This window comes from Echeneis naucrates, chromosome 6 (genome assembly GCF_900963305.1).
Source record: "Echeneis naucrates chromosome 6, fEcheNa1.1, whole genome shotgun sequence".
In the NCBI taxonomy this organism is placed as follows: domain Eukaryota; kingdom Metazoa; phylum Chordata; class Actinopteri; order Carangiformes; family Echeneidae; genus Echeneis; species Echeneis naucrates.
Window position 1 is genome coordinate 2,969,647 of NC_042516.1, and position 20,132 is coordinate 2,989,778.

The window sequence follows — 20,132 nt, forward strand, 5'->3', positions numbered from 1 at the left end:
GAAGAATATCTGAAACAGCATTTAGTTGGACAAGATAGTGACTTGCGTGTGTTGGTTGCATATCATGTTACGATCCACATAGAGGGAGACAAACACTGATGCAGTAATTTCTCTGTGCAGTAATTAGGGAGCTGCAGTGGGTAAGTGGTTCCGGTCGAAAGAAGGCTCATAGCAAATCCATCTGGAGAGGAATTGGTGCACGTTCACTGTGAAAGACCCAGGTGGCCCTGCCATAATGCTATTAACATTAAAGCAGGATCACTTGGGTCTATTTTGAAACCTTCTGGGTCTGGATCAATGATGTAGTATTTAACAATATAGGGTTCCATCAACCACTGTCTTATAACCACCTCAGGCTAAAAAGGATTTTAGATATGTTCATCAAATCCAGACTAACACAAAATATTTGACAGACAGCAGTGTATATGGCATGTACCTTCACCCCTAGGCTTCAGACATACTGTAGTTTATTCTTACTCCAGATGAGGATTATTCCAAGGAAAAAAAAATTGTCCCCAACAAATGCTGTGTTTGCTTGTGGGACAGCTGTTTACATGCACAGCCAACACAATTGTGTAGCTGAAAAACTGAAAAGCTTTTTAATCAACCATTATTGCACAAATGATTTAGATTTACAGGGTTTTGTCATCACAGATTGTTCACTCAGAAAGTTTGCAAGCCGACTGACCCCAGACCCTGTAGCTACACAAAGAGGCCCATTACTTCCTGTATCCTGCTTTATTGTTTAGAACACAAGATGTACTTAAACTCTGAACATATAATAAAACAAGCTCAGGGTCTCCTATTCCCCATGCCACCGCTCATAGTGTATGGAATGTGTCAGTCTGCTTCAAGTTCCTCGACCCCCACCAACTCCTCTGTGAACTTCAGCCTCCTCTTTGTCACTTTCTTTGTCCCAGTCCTTCATAGTGGCACTCATCATGAAATCATCTCTGAGGACACTCCAGTCTGGCTTTTCCCCTGAAGCCTACATACACACAAACACAATGAGCACTTGCATTTTTCTTTAGGCAACAGAGCCCTCATCTGGCGAGACAGTGAACAAACAGTTTATTGTGTGAAGTAAACAAACGCACAGAGCTGTAACACATGAACTACCAACAAGTCTGAACTCACCTCCTCCCACTCAGACCTGATGACATCTCCACTGCCTTCCTCTGTTCTTCTCAGCACATCAATAAAGTCCCTCTTAGAGACAGAGCACAGGACCTTGGCCCTCTTCCTCTCGGAGCCTCCCACTTCCTTCACCTTGTCATCCATGGTTTTCTGGTGCTTCCTCACTGCATTGAACAGCTGCACCACACCTCTGATAACAAATACACACTTTGAATCAGAACCAACAGATTCTAAAAGTTTAAGACCAACCTGACACAGAAGAGCAGAAACCTGGTGGCAATCCTCTGTAGAGCTCTCTCAGCCTCACGGTTCTTCACCATGTTTGGTTTCTCCCTGCACATCATCTCCCAGGCCTGTCTCCTGTCCACCTGTTGGATGAGAATACAAAACACACTGTCACACTGGTAGCTGTTCATGCTAGACTTCACACACCACCACCACCACCTTTCCACAGCTTGGATGTTCCTTGTGCAGAGTTTACCTTCATGTATCCATTGTAGACAGAGGATGATTAGGATTTTGATTTTAACAATATTTATTGACATGACCATTAAAAAAAACAAAAAACAAACAACCAAAACCAAACAATTCTGAACAAAAGGCAAACTGATTTAATTTGTGATGAACCCATTTCAGAGAGACAGTATTGTCTGAGCGATTCCACAAAAATTAACTAGTGTGTGACACATGACACAGATGGTTAGTTTAATAAAACTGTTAATAACCTTTCACTTTTGTTTCACTGCTAAGTTCAGTAATGTAGAATGACACCTGTGTGTATGCATGTGTCTGTCCCCTAATGTCAGGTGTGTCCTCTCCAGTTGCTCAAATGTCTGCCTCTGTCTATATTAGCAACTAACACATTGGCTGGAAAATTTCTGGAAGCTTTCCATGGTAATTTTGGCTTTGGAATCTGTGGGATTTTAAAAGTTGGAAATAAACTTAAAAGGGCTTAGAAAAAACACTAATGTAAAGTAAGATATATAAATAGTTAATGTTATAAATATATGCTTGAAACTATAAAAAAAAAATGACTGCACAAATAAATAAAAATAGCTTAAATGAATAGATGAACACTCCGCAACCAGTAGGGCTGAGTATCATCCAGGATTTTGCAATTAATTTGATTCCAAATCGCATGGTCCCAATTTAATTTGATTCAATATTGTTTCAAATAAATACTGTACAAAGTCAATTTTGTTAGGATAGAAAAGAGAAACCTGATGCACAAGTGTCAATATCAACATCAAAAATTGATCGCAGAGCAGTTACATACATTAATATACTTTTATCAATCTATGATCTTTCATCTTAAATACAATACTGACAATATTTAGTCACGTTCTGGTAGAGAATGAATGTTCTGCAAATATTGCTGAGTAACCAGTAAACAAAATATCTGTACAAAGACGGCATTTAAGGTTATTGTTTACGACTATTATCTGTTAAATATTTTTAACTAACAACATGCAGATCAAGTGGTGCCCCTGTACAACACAAGTCACACGATTTTCCAAATTGATACTGAATTAGGAAAAATTATACTGCACTGATGAATCGATTTTTTAAACCAATCATGCTAAATCAAACTATAACAGAAAACTGACATACAGAGGGTAGCGTTCTATGTGCACGTGATTGAGAAATGCACTGGGCAACGTTGAAAGTATATAAAATTTGCATTATAGCTGGTTGTTTTAACAAATATAGTGCTGCAAGATAATGTTTCCAACTACATTTAAGTTCCCAGTTACAGATGAACTTATCTAAAAAATTCCCATGGAAAGTTCCCAACTTCGAAAATTCATAGAATTTTGAAACCCTTGTGTCTTTTGTGCATCTCTTCACCTGTTTTCTCCTTTCCAACTGCTCATTTTGTTCTCTTTTCTTCTCTTTCCCAAGGTCTTTGTTCTTTTTCATGATGATGTTGCTTCTGGTGCTGTCAAGGGTTTTCTTCCCAATTATCTTTGCCATGGCTTCTGCCCACCCAGCATTGGGATTGCTGTTATCGTCCTTGTCAGCCCCTCCCCCATTGTCATCTTCAGCCTCCTCATCATCTGAGCTTTCAGCATCGTTCCTACCTTCAGAGTCTGTTTGTGCACTGGTGTCCTCAGACTCAGGCTCTGTGTCACAGTCAAAAAAACAAAGTTCAATAAGTTAGGCCCTGACTGGACTTACAGCCTTTGAAAACATAGCTTAAAACAGTAAAAACATAAATTATATATAAATTGTGTGTCTCCCAAAGTATCTGCAAAAATTGATCCCCTCATGGGACCGCTCCCTGGTGCTCGCAGACTCCCGCTGGGTGTATATCCTCTGCAAAGCTCTTGGTCGGCCTGGAAAGCCCAGGCTCAAAGGTGGCTCGTGGCTTAGCCCACTGCATCAAGCCTCAGTGACTCACCAAACAACATGCTGTTTTTCCAGTTCCACTGCAGTTGGAAAATAAAACAGCATTGTTATTTCCTCCAGTGGACATACAACCCCAGGGACAGCATATACAAGAGACTCTGTCATTCACAAATAAGACAACACTAATACTAAAAGAGCAGGATCAGGAGTCTTCATAGACCACAGTTCAGTACTCAAAACTGTCAGTCATACCTGTGCCATGAATGAGTTGGGAATACAGAACAGATTTCAAATCATCTGACCTATCAGCGTCGAAGTTAATGTCAGCATTCATACAGTCCTTCACTCACGCACGCTAGAGGTAGAGGAGACATGATATTTTCACAACAACAATTGTGTATTCTGAATAAATATTGGTTGACAAAGATGGTAAATCCTTAAATTATAACATCACCACTCTCATTCTACTCCATACTATCTCTCTCATCACACACAACTTTAGAGTGCTAGCTCAATTATACTGGACAATGGAAGTCCATCAACCATTCCTCACACTCTGACTAAGATAAGGTGACCAGATTTCTGCACTGAAAATCAGGGGTGGTCAAAAATCAAATGTTATCATTTTGAAATAAATATTAAATGAAATAAATAACGACAATTACATGTTCATGAATTTTTACTCATCACTCATCCTTTTTTGACACTCCTTTATTCTTGAACACAGCAAAGTAATAATATTGTCATCTCATGGTTATCATCATTATTGATACCTTCACTAACAGTGATAGTTTGCCATTAGTATTGTGGCTTCAATTCAGATAAACAAACGCATTGCATTACTAATTATTCTTACTTTTATTTGGCCTCACCCCCACATGGCCAAGTTGAGTGCAAGCTCACAAAACATATAGGTCCATTCATGACTTAACGTTACACAGGTTGCAGGTGTTTTCTGTCCTGTGTTCCACATTGTAGTCTGTAGTACTGGTGGCCAAATCGATCCAAATATCAATAATATTGATAATTCAGTTTTGCACTGCTGCAGTTTCTATTATAGAGATCACCTGACTACCGCTGTCTTTGCCACTCCTCAGCACGGAGCAGGCAGGCAATGAGTTTAAATGGGGGGGGTGTTCTAGCAGTGGCACATGAGCACCACATCCTGCCTGCCTTTGCATATTATGCAAATAATATTGCGTTCAAAATAGGCATTATGGTACCATGCCCTTTATTCCACGATATGTAGCTAGTAATGCTTAACATAAATAATAAAATGCTCGCAGTCTGTATTCAGAAGCTCTCCCAACATAGAGTCAATCATTATGAACTGAGAGCAACATGCATTTTTATGAAAACAAAAACAAGGTGAAATTGGCAACAACACAACAGCTTTCACATTACATAGAGCATAGTGCAACAAATAAAGGTCATCAATCATCGCCCCTTCCAAAAAAAAAAAAAAAAACAATTATGGGGTGAAATCTCTGACTATGAATTTTAGTTAACAAAAACCAAAAACTGCCTGAAATAGATTTATTTGGTGGGAAATGTGATTTCTCATCTTCTAAAACTTAATTTCCGGGGGCAAAATATTTGTTTGAGGGGGATGTAAAGCTGCCTCGTCTGCATTCACTTACATGACAACTTGACTTGAGAAAAAGTCAGTCCACTGCTGCCTCTTCTTTTTTGGCATCTCTGCATCCTTCTCCTCTCTCCTATTCCAAAAAGCAATGTTGTTCACTGTCAGCCAGCAGTGAATGACAGAAACTTTGAGTAGAACGTTAATGTTTACTTTCCCGGGCGGCTGCCGGGCCAGTTTTGGTTCAAGTGCTGTGATTGACTTGATGGCCGTTCAATCAATCTAATTTGACCAATGTTTTGTCATGTAGCATCGAACTGGGGTTCGCTTCATTTGGGTATGCTGATGCACCACGGGGGTGGGCAAAAAATGGTTTTATATTGGGAAAAAGAGGTGGTGAAATCATCTTGCTGTAAAAGTGGGGGTGTCGCAACTAACCCTATCCCCCATGGGTTCAATGCCCCTAGCACTTGCACACTCCTCCTCCCCACTCGTGTTTAGATGTTGTACCATCACGTGACTCAGTGGCCTGACTTCTAGTTCTCAGCAGCACATGTTTGGAAGAATGGCAGAGCCACAAAAAAGGGGCACCACATGGCAGGATCTTCAAGCTGATAATGAAACGACAGAAAGCTGTCTAATCCGCAAAAGGCTGTTAAATCCAGCGGGAACACTAATTTATTCAAGCACATAAAAACCATACACTAACGAAAAAAAAAAAACAAAACGCCAAGCCAATGAACAGAGAAAAACCCTGTACCCATGAGCCCAGCGTCAGACACAAACAGATGTCTTTGGCCTAAAGCTTTCAGCCTGCCAAAGAACATCCAGGTAGATAACAGTGGTCATTAACATAATAATGCTGGAATAATATTTCTACCTGCTCCCGGGCCTTTCTGTCGTATGTTATACATTCCTACACTGAGAAATGCGGCAAAGCCAAGTTTGTGAACGAACCTGAGCGCATGCTCAGACCAGGGAAAAAATTATTAACGAAGAACAAACGGCCGGCTGGGCTGGGCCGTTTGTTCTTCGTTAGGTTTGTGCCGCAGTTTTGTGTCGACGGTTGTTTATAACAACGCCAACTGTTGTTCATATGAGGGATTGACCGTCCACTTCAGCTAAATATAAATGTGACTATAAACTGCTAATGCTAAAATAGCCGCGATTCACATTGAAGAACAACGTCTGAACCGCAACACCCCATTTGAGAGATACGCCATATACTATGTTTTTTTTTCATGGAGAGCACACAAAAACAACAACTACAGAAACTCACCTGACACCCGCACGTGTTTCCTCATCCAAGATGCCATCATTGAGTTACACTGAAATGGCTCCGTGTGGTATGAGTAACAAACGGCAAGATTCCGCTTCCTGTACCGCCCTTTCCGCCTCATCGTCGTCATCTGCGGTGTTTTTGTATTTTTTTTTTGGCAGATCGCAAAACAGTTAAATCTGCTACCTACTTTCTTGATGTGTAAATTCATGTCATTAGATCAAAATTTAATTATTTTGCTTCTTCTTCTTCTTCTTAGTAGTAGTAGTAGTATCAATGAGAGAACAATAAGAGCAGTAATAATAAGTATTAATTATGCAGTTTTTTATTGATTGATGAAAATGTCAGTTTAGGTAAATTTTAGAAATATAATTTAATTTAATTTCAGTGGTGCTCACGTTGTTTCTTCATAGTTCTCATTTCGTTTATGCATAGGGGTGTGATTGGTAATTGGTGTGTTGTCAGGGAAGCTGACATTAGAGTTCTTGCAGGTAGCCTATTGTTTGGCATGGCAGCGGTTGCACTGCATCATGGGACTCGTAGTATGAGTGTTACGGGTACCTCATGCAGTCAGTCCATTAAAAATTCAACAATTGAAACAATCTTGTGGGCTGGAAATGATTGTATCCCGGGCCGTACTGGGCCTGCAGGTCTTGCATTTGACACATGTGGTTTATGCCAATTGTTGACGACCATTATGAGGAAAATTTAATACCAGTTCCCTGCATGTCATCATCATCAGGTTATAACGTGATACATTTTTATATTGTGATAACGTGAAATGTTTATTGTTCTAACAATGAACATTTCACATTATAATGTGATTATATTTTTTTCTTTTACTGATATGGCAGCACTAGTCTTACGCAATCAGACTCCTCCTTCGCAGAGTAAAACCGTTTCAGCACAACAAGGCACCAGGACCATTCATACTGCCTGCCCCAGCTGCTGAACAGGACAGGTTCAAAAGAAAAAAAAATCATAAATCAGTAGAATTCCCTTCGAGTACGAACATTATTCTTTGCTGATTTTTTTCTCTTTTTCTTCTAAAAGCTATAGCTGGACATATGGGTTTAGTTGACTGCATGGAGGGACATTACTGCCAATGAAAAATTTACAGATGTAATTTCACAGTTTCATAACCTTTTCCACTGCTCTCATATCTCCAGGAATGTATGCAATTTATTAACATTCCCATGCGGCTGAGCCCATGAATGAGAGCTATGTGGTTGTATACTCAAACTTTAGCTTCTATTGACAGACAAAAGGTTCAGCATGGCGGCATAGTGGTTAGCGCTGTTGTTCCATTCTCAGGCCTGGGGCCTATGTCTGTGTGGAGTTTGGTCATGAATCTGTAGTACCTGAGGAAACCCACATAAGCACAGGGAAAACATTCAAAGACATGCATGTCTAGGTTGACTGGTAACTCTAAATTGATCTTAGGTCTGAGTTTGAGTGTGAGTGGTTGTTTGTCTCTGTCTGTCTCTATGTGTTGGCCCTACAGTGGAATGGTAACCTGACCAGGGTGTACCCCGCCCTTGCCTAGTGTGAGCTGGGATGGGCTCCAGCATCCCCTGAGACCTAGAAACAGATAAGTGGAAGAAGATGAATGAATGAACTACTGAATGCCAGACAATAAATCAAATTCAATTTATTTATATCACATTAAACCATAATAGAATTACATCAAAGCCCTTTACAAATAGAGCAGTTGGAGACCAAACTCTTTATGGTTATTGAAACACCCGTTAAATCCCTCCATTAGCAAGTACTTGGCAATGGTGACAAGAAAAAAACTTCCTTTTTAGAGCAGAGAACTTCAGCAGAACCAGACTCACTTAGAGCAGCTGTCTGCTTCGATTGGTTGGGTCAAGAGGGAACGAGAGAGATCCAATAAACATGCAAGCAAAACATACAGATATAAGGAGTGGTTGAGGCCAAATGTATTCATATATATTGGCAGTAAGTGTAAAAAGGACTTTTAGCAGAAGATGTGACCATGGTGTTATGGTGTGTAACAATAACTACTGGTTGCTATTGTAGCAGCAGGATTGAACATGATAGGAACATGCAGAGATTATTCAGCAGCTGTAGGAAGGGGACAGCTGGGCCATCTAGCCCGAAATAACAAATATAACAAATATATCAAAAAGTAATCTCACTGAGCAGGAGGAAACTGACCTGTAAGGAAAACAAAAAGAACCAAACAACAAAAGCTAATGTCCCCAACTAATAAACACATAGGAAAATTGAGAAACAAAGCACAAAAAGAGCTTTATTGCTGATATGGCTGGTTGGATTAAGAGGAGGATGAAGGACCAATCCGCAGACATTAGCCTCTTTGCCACCCACTGATGTCATTTTGAATCTTGTGCACTAGGTCTCCATCTACACAGGCAATCCCCACCCAGCCTAGAAATTGCCTTATCGACCCCAGGGGCTGCATTCATGGAGACATACAACAACCAGCCATTACAGAAAACATACACAAACAGTAGATTACCGCTGTAACACTTTGTCAAAGAAGACAAGCCTGATTTAAGCCTGATCTTGAAAGCTGCGAAAGAGTCCACCCCTTGGTTGATACAGGGAGGTTATCCCATAGGAGAGGAACCTGAAACCTGAAAGTTCTACCTCTACTACTACCTTCTACTTCTCATTTTAAAGAGAGCCAATGAAGAGAAGATTTTTTTTACTCTGTTAATGTGCGTGCAGTTCATGCAGTGAGTTTCAATTGAAGTATTTTTGAGATCACTGTTATGATCAATGGTTTTTATGGTTTTATGGACAAACCTGATTATGTTCCCACACGTTTGTGAGAGATATAACAGCTTATTTCGCATAGTTTAAACCTGCTGTTGCTCTGGCACTTCTGTCCACCTGTGCACAGGCTAACGCCAGTAGCTAATGCAAACTGACTGTCACGACACCGGCTTTCGGAGTTTACCTGGTCCCAGCCTCGTCATGTGGCCCAGCAGTTTTCTCACCTGGTTTGGACTCATATGGATATTCCTGTCATTCTGCCATCATCTTGTGGCAGGACTACACCATTACTCTGTCACAGACCTTCTCAGGATCTGCTGGAATGTACCAGAGCCTCCACCACCGGAGCTCCATGATCACTCACCGCCCCGTTTTCCTACATCCACCGTGGGTCCTGCAGACATATCCAGCACAACTAAAGTAAAATCAACTCCACTGCTTCTCATCGTTCACTCAGAAACTCCTGTCAACTCCTCCTCCTCCTGTCGTACTGTCAACCACCATGCATTAGCTGGTGTGTTAACTGATTTGTGTCCCCCCCCTGTTTGTGTTCCTCTTTATGCTGATTTACTGCTGAGTCTTGCGTAGTTGGTATGTTACCATAGCCGGGGGGGAGGGGAGGGGACAGATAAAGAGTGGTTCAAAAGATCCCATGGAACAACGAGGGAAGAAAGTAGTGACCTTGCCCGGAGGAAGCCCGGGGCCCCCTTTTGGAGCCAGACCTGGAAGGCCCATCAGTGAACGCCTGGTGGTCGGGCATGCCATGGAGCCTGGCTGGGCATAGCCCGAAAAAGCAATTTGGCACTTTCTTAACCTGCCGTGATAACCAATGGGGTTGGGTGCACTGCCAGTTTGGTGCCAGTGAAGGCGGGTGGCCACGACAACCCAGACCTTGGCAGCAGAGGCTGGCTCTGGTGACATGGAATGTCACCTTGCTGGGGGAAAAGGAGCTGGAGCTTGTGCGGGAGGTGGAGTGCTACCAGTTTGATCTGGTGGGGCTTACTTCTACACAAAGCCTTGGTTCTGGATCCCTACTCCTGCAGAGGGGTTGGACTCTATTCTTCTCTGGTGAGGTGAGGCACCGGGCGGGTGTGGGGATACTCACAAGCCCTCGGCTGCACGCCACTACGTTGGAGTTTTCCCCGGTGGACCAGATCGTCGCCTCCCTACGCCTCAGGGTTGTGGGGGGGGGAAACTCTGACTGTTGTTTGTGCGTATGCACCAAACAGCAGTTCGGAGTATTTGGGCTTCTTGGAGACCCTGAATCGGGTCATGTATTGGGCTTCGGTAGGGGAATCCATAGTCCTATTGGGGGACTTCCACGCGCGCGTGGGCAATGATGGAGACACCTGGAGGGGCATAATTGGGAGGAATGGCCTTCCTGATCTTGTCAGACTCTATTGTTGTTGTCTTGTACACTTCCTGTTTAATTTTGAAAATCTTGTATTCCATGTTGTTGTTTACCATTTACTTCCCCTCTTTGTTCTTTTTTTTTGAGTTGATTCCTATTTTGTTTCACCTGTGTTGGTTCCTGTGTGTTTAAACCCCACCTCATTCCCCATGTCTCTTCCACATTGTAATTATTACCTCCTGTGTGCTAAGCTCTCTTGCGTACCCAGTTGTTTGCTCCCAGTGTATAACCAGACAGTTTTTTGATGTTTGATTCTTCTGCCTTCTGATCTTGCCAGCCTTTTTGTGTACGACCACTGCCTCCATTTGGATTAAAAGCTCTTGCCCTACTGGACTCTCTACCTCTGCCTCGCTTCCCCTTTTTTGCACCTGGGTTCACTCTCATCAGCCCTGACAGTACAATCTGGCCGTGATGGACCCAGCAGAAGGGGATGCTATCCACCGTGCCTTCTGAGCTCAGGGAGTTCACCTTACAGAGTTGGAGCAGTCTCTCTCCAGTCTGGGGCCCGGTGTTCAGTCACTCTCGGAGCACCTGCAAATCTTGGCTGCCCAGACTAACCAAATTATGGCCCGCCTTGATTCTATGACCCCATCAGCACATTATCCTGTTGACTCTTCTCAACCTTGAGCATCTCCAGCACCACCAATTCCGACACCTCCACATTTGGAACCTAAAGCGCCACCCATTTACCCTTTTTGACTCTATGCTCATTGACTTTTCAAACTGCAACCTTTGCCACAGAATGCTCAAGGGTGGCATATATGATAACGAACCTCACTGGCAGAGCTTGTGAATGGGCTACTGCTGAGTGGGCCTAGCAGTCACCCACCTGTGACTCTGTGACTGCTTTTTCTGCTGCTTTGACCCGCGTATTTGGCCAATCTACCACAGGCCAAGAGGCAGCCCGAGCCCTTGGTAACCTCAGGCAAGGCAGAAACCATGTCATCGACCACGGCATCCATTTTCACACCCTAGCAGCTGAGAGTCACGGGAATAATGAGGCACTGGCAGACATGTTTTACCTCAGCCTTTCAGAGCATATGAAAGACCATCTCACCACTGTGGATTTACCTGCAGACTTTGAAACCCTAGTGGAACTCGCTATCAGAATCGACAACCGGCAACATGACCGTGAGCGACATTCAGTCTATGGGGATTGTCATCATTGGAGGCAATATGGCACTGCTATGCCCCCTGTGGCCAGCACCCAGCACGACTCAATCCGCCTAACCCAGGGGCTGGTACCGCTACATCCCGACAGGAGCCCATGCAGCTTGTTCGGACACGACTAAGTCCTGAGGAATGGCTAAGACGTCAACACGATGGATTATGCCTCTATTGTGGGGGTTCTGGTCACTTCCTCGCCCATTGCCCAGTAAAAGCCCAGACTCACCAGTAACTGGAGGCCTACTGGTGAGCCACTCATTTGTTGGCCCCAACCCAGCACGCTCACTGATACCAGTCCAGCTATCAATTCATTCCCAGTCTCTCTTGGATGGATCTGCCCTCATCGATTCAGGAACTGAAGAGAGTTTGATGGATAGAAACCTGACTTCATCTCCAGCTACAGCCGTTGGCCATGCGCTCGATGGCCACCTGATGAGCAGGGTCACTCACCAGACTGTTCCTCTTTCATTGTGCTTGTCAGGTAACCATAAAGAGACTATTTCCTTTTTTATCATTGATTCTCCTGTGTACCCTCTCATTTTGGGGTATCCTTGGCTGTGCAAATATATGTGATCCGGCACAAGAGGGTGTGGTGTTTTATCCTTGTATTTTTACAAGGATAAACATTTTATCGAACATTTTAACGGTTATATTGCACATTTTAGCCCACTTGTTTTATATAAATTTTATGGACTTTTAGCATAAATACTACTTTTATTTGTGGGCATTTTTAACTTAATTTTTGACCATCTTCCTCTTGTCCTCCTTGGCAATTTTAAAGTGTGTTTCACCCGGTCACTATTCAAAGGTTTACAATAGCAGTTGGTTTATTCATTCAACTTTATCCATAGCCCCCATTACATATAACCCTCACACAAACTGGGCTAGGGGGAAAGTTTTGGGGTGTCAAGCCTGCCACTCATCCTGTCTGCTTCCTCTCTCTGTGGCTTCCAAGTCTGAAGTCGCCTCTGAATTTCCAGATTTGTCCAGTTCACCTGCAGTGTACCTTGACTTGAAGGAGGTCTTCAACAAAGCTCGAGTCATGTCCTTACCACCCCATTGGCAATATGACTGTTCCATCGAACGCCTCCCTGGAGCAGTTTTGCCTAAGGGTCGCCTCTACTCCCTCTCTGGTCCAGAAACAAAAGCTATGGATGAATACATCCAGAGGGCACTGTCTGCAGGGCTCATTCGTCCGTCCTCCTCTCCTGTGAGAGCTGGATTTTCTTCACAGAGAAAAAAGATAAGAGCCTGTGGCCTTTTATTGTTTATTGAGGCCTTAATGACATTACGGTGAAGAAATCCTACCCCTTACCACTCATCTCCTCTGCCTTTGAGCTTCTTCAAGGGACTAAAACCTTCACTAAGTTTGACCTCCGTAATGCCTACCACCTGGTCCGTATACGGAAAGGCGATGAGTGGAAAACTGCATTCAATACCCCAAGTGGCCATTATGAGTATCTTGTAATGCCATTCGGACTCACTAATGCCCCCACTGTCTTCCAGTCCCTGGTCAACAATGTCCTCCATGACATGTTGAACAGGTTTGTCTTCGTGTACCTGGATGATATCCTGATATTTTCTCCATCTGAAGAGGAGCACATGGGGCATGTCCGCCAGGTGCTGCAATGGTTGCTCCAGCACCAATTGTTTATCAAAGCGGAAAAATGTGAACAGGTCCACTGTGTCCTTTCTGGGGTATATCATCTCACCAGGATCGATCAAGATGGACCCAGAGAAAGTTGATGCTGTTTCTCAACTGGCCTGTACCCACCGACCGTAAGCAGCTCCAGCGCTTCCTTGGCTTCACTAACTTCTATCGATGGTTCATCAGAAACTACAGTCAGATCGCTGCCCCTTTGCACTCACTCACCTTGGCCACTTCCAGATTTTCTTGGTCCCATGAGGCTGAGACTGCCTTCCGGACCCTCCTGCCCAGATTCTCTTCCTCTCCTATTCTCCAGATCCCAGACCCCGAGCTCCAGTTCATCGTCGAGGTGGATGCCTCAGATATGGGAGTTGGAGCTGTCCTTTCCCAGCGCTCCCCTAAGGACAATAAGGTCCATCCTTGTGCTTTTTTCCCCCGGAAACTCTCATCGGTGGAGCGCAACTATGATGTGGGGAATCAAGAAGTGGGCATTAGAAGAGTGGAGACATTGGTTGGAGGGTGCTGACCATCCATTTCTGGTCTGGACCGACCACAAAAATTTGGAATACATTCAAGGGGCCAAACGATGGACTTCAGACGGCTATCAGCCTCCACTGTTTCCTGATGTTGAGGGGCAGGTTTCCATCCCATCAGTCCAAGCTCTGGTTCACCGTCACCTCACCTGGAAGAGAGCCCGGGCAACTCTGCTGTGCACCACTGCAGGATACCAAAGAGCGGCTGACTGTCATCGTACCCCAGCTCCTCCCTATCGTGTGGGACAAAAGGTCTGGCTCTCCACCCGTAACTTACCTATTCAGGGGGAGTGCCATAAACTGGGTCCCAAATTTGTGGGCCCATTCCCGATCTCCAGGATCATCAGCCCAGCTGCTGTTCGTCTTCGCCTCCCTCGCACTATGAAGATCCATCCCACGTTACACGTATCCAGGGTGAAACCTGTCAGGACCAGCCGTCTGGTCCCTTTCTCCAACCCTCCTCCTCCACCCCAGTTTGTCACTGGTGGCCCAGTCTACACAGTGAAGAGACTGTTGGCCATTCGCTGGGACGTCTAGGGACATACATTGAAGGGGGGGGTACTGTCAGATTCTGTTTTTGTTGTCTTGTACACTTCCTGTTTTATTTTGAAAATGTGTTCCATGTTGTTGTTTGCCATTTACTTCCCCTCTTTGTTCTTTTTCCCGCCATGAGTTGATTCCTAATTTGTTTCACCTGCGTCGGTTCCTGTGTATTCCCGCCTCATTCCCCATTTGTTGCACCTACGTTCACTCTCATCAGCCCTGACATATTTGGACCCATGCAAGCCATGGACTGTCCAGAATGAACACCACGTTCAATCATAAGTGTACTTGGTACCAGAGCACTCTAGGCCGAAGGTCAATGATCGATTGTGTGATCGTGTCATCTGATGTCAGGCAGCAGGTGTTGGACACTCGGGTGAAGAGAGGGGTGGAGCTGTCAACTGATCACCACCTGGTGGTGAGTTGGGTTAGGTGGCAGGGGAAGACTCAGGACAGACCTGGCACAAACGTGTAGTGCGGGTGAACTGGGAATGTCTCGAGGAGGCCTCTGTCCAGCAGACCTTCAACTCCCACCTCCGGCGGAGCTTTTCTAGCATCCCTGTGGAGGTTGGGGACATTGAACATGAGAGGTCGATGTTCAAAACTTCAATTGCCAAAGCTGCCATGGGGAGCTGTGGTCTCAAGGTTTTAGGTGCCGCAAGGGATGGTAACCCTCGGACACCATGATGGACACCGGTGGTCAGGGAAGCCATCCGACTGAAGAAGGAGCCCTTCTGGGATATGTTAGCCTGGGGGACTCCTGAGGCAGTTGCAAGGTACCAACAGGCCCAAAGGGCTGCAGCCTCAGCAGTGAGGGAGGCAAAGCAGCGGTTGTGGGAGGAATTTGGAGAAAGCATGGAGAAGGACTTTCGGGAGGCACCAAGGTGTTTCTGGAAAACCGTTCGGCATCTCAGGAGGGGAAAGCCATCTATGGCAAGGATGGATCACTGTTAACCTCGACTGAAGAGGTAGTCGGAAGGTGGAAAGAGCACTTTGAGGAACTCCTGAACCCAACTTGCACGTCCTCTGGGGTGGAGGCTGAGCTGGAGGATGATGGAGGATCATTGTCGATCTCCCGGGAGGAGGTCACAGAGGTAGTTGAACAACTCCACAGTGGCAAAGCCCCGGGGATTGATGAGATCCATCCGGAAATGCTGAAAGCTCTGGGTGTTGAGGGGCTGTCATGGTTGACACGCCTTTTCAACATTGCCGGGGTGTTGGTTCCCTTGTTTAAACAGGGGGACCAGAGAATGTGTGCCAATTACCAGGGCATTATAGTCCTCAGCCTCCCTGGGTTAAGTCTACTCCAAGGTGCTGGAAAGGAGGGTCCAGCTGATTGTCAAACTTCAGATTGAAGAGGAGCAATGCGGATTCCATCCTAGTCGTGGAACAATAGACCAGATCTTTACTCTAGCATGTACCCTGGAGGGGGCCTGGGAGTATGCCCATCCAGTCTACATGTGTTTTGTAGACCTGGAGAAGGTGTACAACCGGGTTCCCCTTGATATGTTGTGGGAGATGCTGAGGGAGTATGGGGTGAGGAGATCTCTGCTGAGGGCCATCCAATCTCTGTATTCCCAAAGCGAGAGCTGTGTCCGGGTTCTCTGCAATAAGTCAGACTTGTTTCAGGTGGGGGTTGGCCTCCACCAGGGCTGCGCTTTGTCACCAATCATCATGAAGTACCCGCTTTGTTTGTGATTTTCATGGACAGGATATCAAGGCGTAGTCGTGGGGGAGGAGTGCTACAGTTCAGGGAGCTGAGGGTTTCATTTTTTGAAGATGATGTGGTCTTATTGGCTCCATCGGTCTGTGACCTCCAATGCTCACTGGACAAGTTCGTGGCCGAGTGTGAAGCGGCTGTGATCAGGATCATCACCTCTAAATCAGAGGCATTGGTTCTTAGTAGGAAACCAGTGGCACGCGTACTCCAGGTAGGAAATGAGGCTTTACCCCAACTGAAGGAGTTCAAGTATCTTGGGGTCTTGTTCACAAGTGAGGGTAAGATGGAGTATGAGATTGGCCGGAGAATTGGAGCAGCAGGGACTGTGTTGCGTTCGCTCTACCGCACTGTTATGATGAAGAGGGAGCTGAGCCAGAAGGCAAAGCTCTCTATTTAATGGTCAGTCTTTTTTCCTACCCTCACCTATAGTCATGAGCGAAGGGTCATGACTGAAAGAACGAGATCGCACGTACAAGTGGCTGAAATGGGTTTCCTCAGGAGGATGGCTGGAGTCTCCCTCAGAGATAGGGTGAGACATTCGGCCATCCGGGAGGGAATCGGAGTAGAGCCGCTGCTCCTTCACGTGGAAAGGAGCCAGTTGAGGTGGTTCGGGCATCTGATAAGGATGCCACCGGAACGCCTCCCACCCAGAAGTGATAACGGGAGCGGCCAGTTTGACTTTGATGGAGTGGAGTGGATAACAATTGATTAGTGATTGAGTTATGTTTTGCCTTTTTTGTGGACAACATCAAAGCTGATTAACACGGTTTTGCTTTTCGTGTGGTCGGTCTTTAGAGGACGTCGGACCAAGCACACAGGGGACATCGCAACATCTGGATAATGTTAACCAAAGTAAGTGGAGCATAACGCTTGTTATCTGAAAAATGTGACTGAAAGTGAATAGTGCTATTGGTTAGCGGCTGCTATCTTTCTACTTTGAAACTGGTAATATTTCCATATGAAAATTATGAATGATTTTAAAATGTGAGGAAAGCAGCTCCCATGCTGATTTGGAGTCAATTGATCACATGACGTGGAAGCTATTGAGGTAAAATGCTAATATTTATATAAAAAAAAATGTTTAGGGATTAGAAATGAAAAACAGGGTTGTATATTATGCAAATGGTGGAGTACTGTGATCCCACATTGATTTTGAGTCAATTGACCACATGACCTGGAAGTTATTGAGCTAAAATGCTAATATTTACCTTAAAAAAAATGCTAAAAAATATTTAAAGATTTAAAAAGAATCCAACATGACACAACGGTAGTAGGGCTACAATAGCTTGAGTTTTTATTGTTTCATAAAGAAAATATATTTCACAAAATTATAAAATATAACATTTATTCAAGCCCAAGCACTTAAAATGGTGCAAGGAGCTATTGTTGGACAGTCCTGGACTGGTAAAAGCCACACGACTGCACCCCATCCTGAAATGCATGGGGGTGCGAAGGACCGATCATCGCTGCTTGGAGCTTTCATTGTCATGATTGTAACCCTCTGAAGTAATGTCCCTTGATTCTGTGAATCATAGGCATAAGGGACATTTCCAGTTTTTGTCATGGTATTCTTTATTTCAATGCTCTCCATGGACAGACTTAAGCTATGGAACCACTTGTCGCAGTCATCACATTGGACCTGTTTGATTGAAAACAAATTATACATTTTATTATTTATTCATTTATTATTATTTGACACCTAAACATAATGATAATAGTTTTTTCATGGCAATATGTCAATTCAACATGTCTATGACTGTTTTACAATTACTCAGCCATTGTAACGATTATTGGTTCTGTCGTGAGACCCGGGAAGGGGGGGTGAGATTCCAATCCTCCACACCCCTCAGATTTCAAAGAGACTGTTACCTCCAACAGAGATTTTCCAGATCTCTGCTAAGTGTCATCCCGGACTCTTATCTGATTTTGGTGTTGAGAGGCTGCTTTCCCAAACAATAAATTGCAATTCATGCCACAAATCAGCAAAACTTGCCCACCCCTACCCCACCAGAGGTACCATTCTCTGACCCTTCACTAGGGTTGGCCCGTAAACATTATCAAGCAATGGCAGTAAATTGCCACTCTGGAATACATCCAGGACACAAGGACACAAGGACTGATATAATAAGAAATTGGATTTTCCAATCAAATAAGAGACTGCAAACATGCTGAACTGCCCCCCCCTGCAAGAAGAGGATTTAACAGCTGTTTGAACCATTCTTCTATGAGCTAATTTGGCAGAGATAAAATTAACACTGGACAATAAACTAATCCGATTATGTAATCACATTGCCACCTGATGGCGAACTACCGGGACCAATGCCGTAACACCGTAATCTATGTACTTGGTTTCTACTTATAAAATGTTAAAAAGAAAAGAAACTTCATACACAGTCCATAGTCATGCAATTCTGATTTTCCACAACCAGTCAAGACATGCATGAAAATGTTCTTTTCTTGGTTCTTTTGTTTGTGTGTTCTGTGATGATGTGCGCAAAGAATAACCATGTGATTGTGTTTTACAGAGGAGAAGATAAGGGCATTTCCTCTGCCCTTTGCGTGGCCAGTTGACAACGCAACTGGCCATGGCTTTTGGCTATTAGACAATGCTGACCCAAAGTTTAGTTTTAGAGCTCTATTTCCTCAGATAAACTCCCCCTTGTATTTTGATCAACAAGCTTCCATTCATTCGCCCAAAGTTTGTCATCAATTGTCATCAATCTCCAGCATCATGTTATGTTTGTCACACCGTGGTGAGGTTGTCTTGTCTGGGCTCACTGTCTCGTCATTTCCTGTTTTATTTTGAAATGCCTAACTCTCCTCTCGTTTCAGAACACTTGCCCTTCCTCATGTCTCCGGTGTGTCCTTCTGATTACCGATTGTCTCCACCTGTTCCCCAGTTTCCCCCACAGTTCAAATAGCCTGTCTTTCCCTTGTCTTGTGCCAGTGTGTCGTCATTTCATGTCTCACACCAGCGTACGTCCTAGCCACAGTCCTCGTCTCCTTACGTCAGCCTTTGATCCTCTACGGAGTGAATTTTTGTTTGTAAATTTATATATCTGAGTTAGCTCGTTTTCAACAATAGCCTTTTGTTTTTCCTCTATATGAGCGATTTTTTTTGTTTGTACAATCTGTTATTTAGATTAATGTTCATAGCTTTTGTGTTTTTCCTCCTCGAGAGTGATTTTGAGTTACCTTGATCCTCCGCTTAATCGCGCGAGTGAGTTTTCTTTTGTTTAGTCAGGTTTTCCTCCCTACGGAGAGTTTTGTGTTGTTCCCCTTTTTCCCTCGTGACTCCCCGCTACAGTTAAGGTTTCATAGCCTGGTTTCCTTTATTCACTCGGTTCTGAGGTCATTGCTACCAAGAATAAAGTCTGTGACTGACAAAACCTCTGCTCCTGAGTCCTGTGTGAGTCCCAGCCTGACAATGTTATTCCATCTACAGTTAAAACGCACTGGTTTCCCCCTAATTATGCTTTAATCTGTCCCCTTATATAATCAGCAAATGTTTTGATTACCACTTATTAACGAATAAAAAAAATGACTAAACCATTGCTACACACCTTCCTTCAGTAAAGAACATACCATCCAGATTGAGACTTGATAAGAGGCAACAATAAATTAAACGATCCTAGACACAACAGTTCACATCAGTTCATCTTTCAAATTCCTACCTCACATAATAAAAACAAATTGTTTTTGGCTTACCTTGACAACAATGACACCACAGCTGCTTCCATTTTGTTGGACTGGATGGCACATAACCCCCCCTCCTTTTATTTTTTCTGTGTGTAACCACACCAACGTGAGTGTTAATTTTGGTTTGTTTCTCTTAGAGAAAAGGTAGACAGCTGCACACTCATCAAAAGTGCATTTTGCTTTGGCACTGAAATGGTTAAATTTCTTTTTGTGGTGATTACTTCTTTTAACATGCTAGTACTTAAACGCCAGTGCACAATATGGATTCCCTCATGATGTATGGTTAGGGTCACTGGGGGTT

General features: G+C 44.0%; 1 protein-coding gene across 1 annotated transcript; it reads right to left on the minus strand.

Moving 5' to 3' along the window:
* Positions 1-450: 450 nt before the first annotated feature.
* Positions 451-6,406, minus strand: rrp15 (ribosomal RNA processing 15 homolog). Its single transcript, XM_029505402.1, has 5 exons — positions 6,348-6,406; positions 2,986-3,260; positions 1,408-1,505; positions 1,138-1,327; positions 451-988 (listed from the first exon to the last, which is right to left on the minus strand). Exons 1-5 carry the CDS (start codon positions 6,385-6,387, stop codon positions 851-853), a joined length of 741 nt encoding a protein of 246 aa, XP_029361262.1. The 5' UTR covers positions 6,388-6,406; the 3' UTR covers positions 451-850.
* Between the last annotated feature and the right edge of the window lie 13,726 nt (positions 6,407-20,132).

Bases quoted from the DNA above. Each gene is read 5' to 3' on its own strand.
- rrp15 (XM_029505402.1), bottom strand. From the start codon at position 6,387: ATGATGGCATCTTGGATGAGGAAACACGTGCGGGTGTCAG. The intron at 3,261-6,347 runs GTGAGTTTCTGT...ACTGTGACACAG, and splicing joins GAAACACGTGCGGGTGTCAG to AGCCTGAGTCTGAGGACACC. The intron at 989-1,137 runs GTGAGTTCAGAC...GTGTGTATGTAG, and splicing joins TCAGGTCTGAGTGGGAGGAG to GCTTCAGGGGAAAAGCCAGA.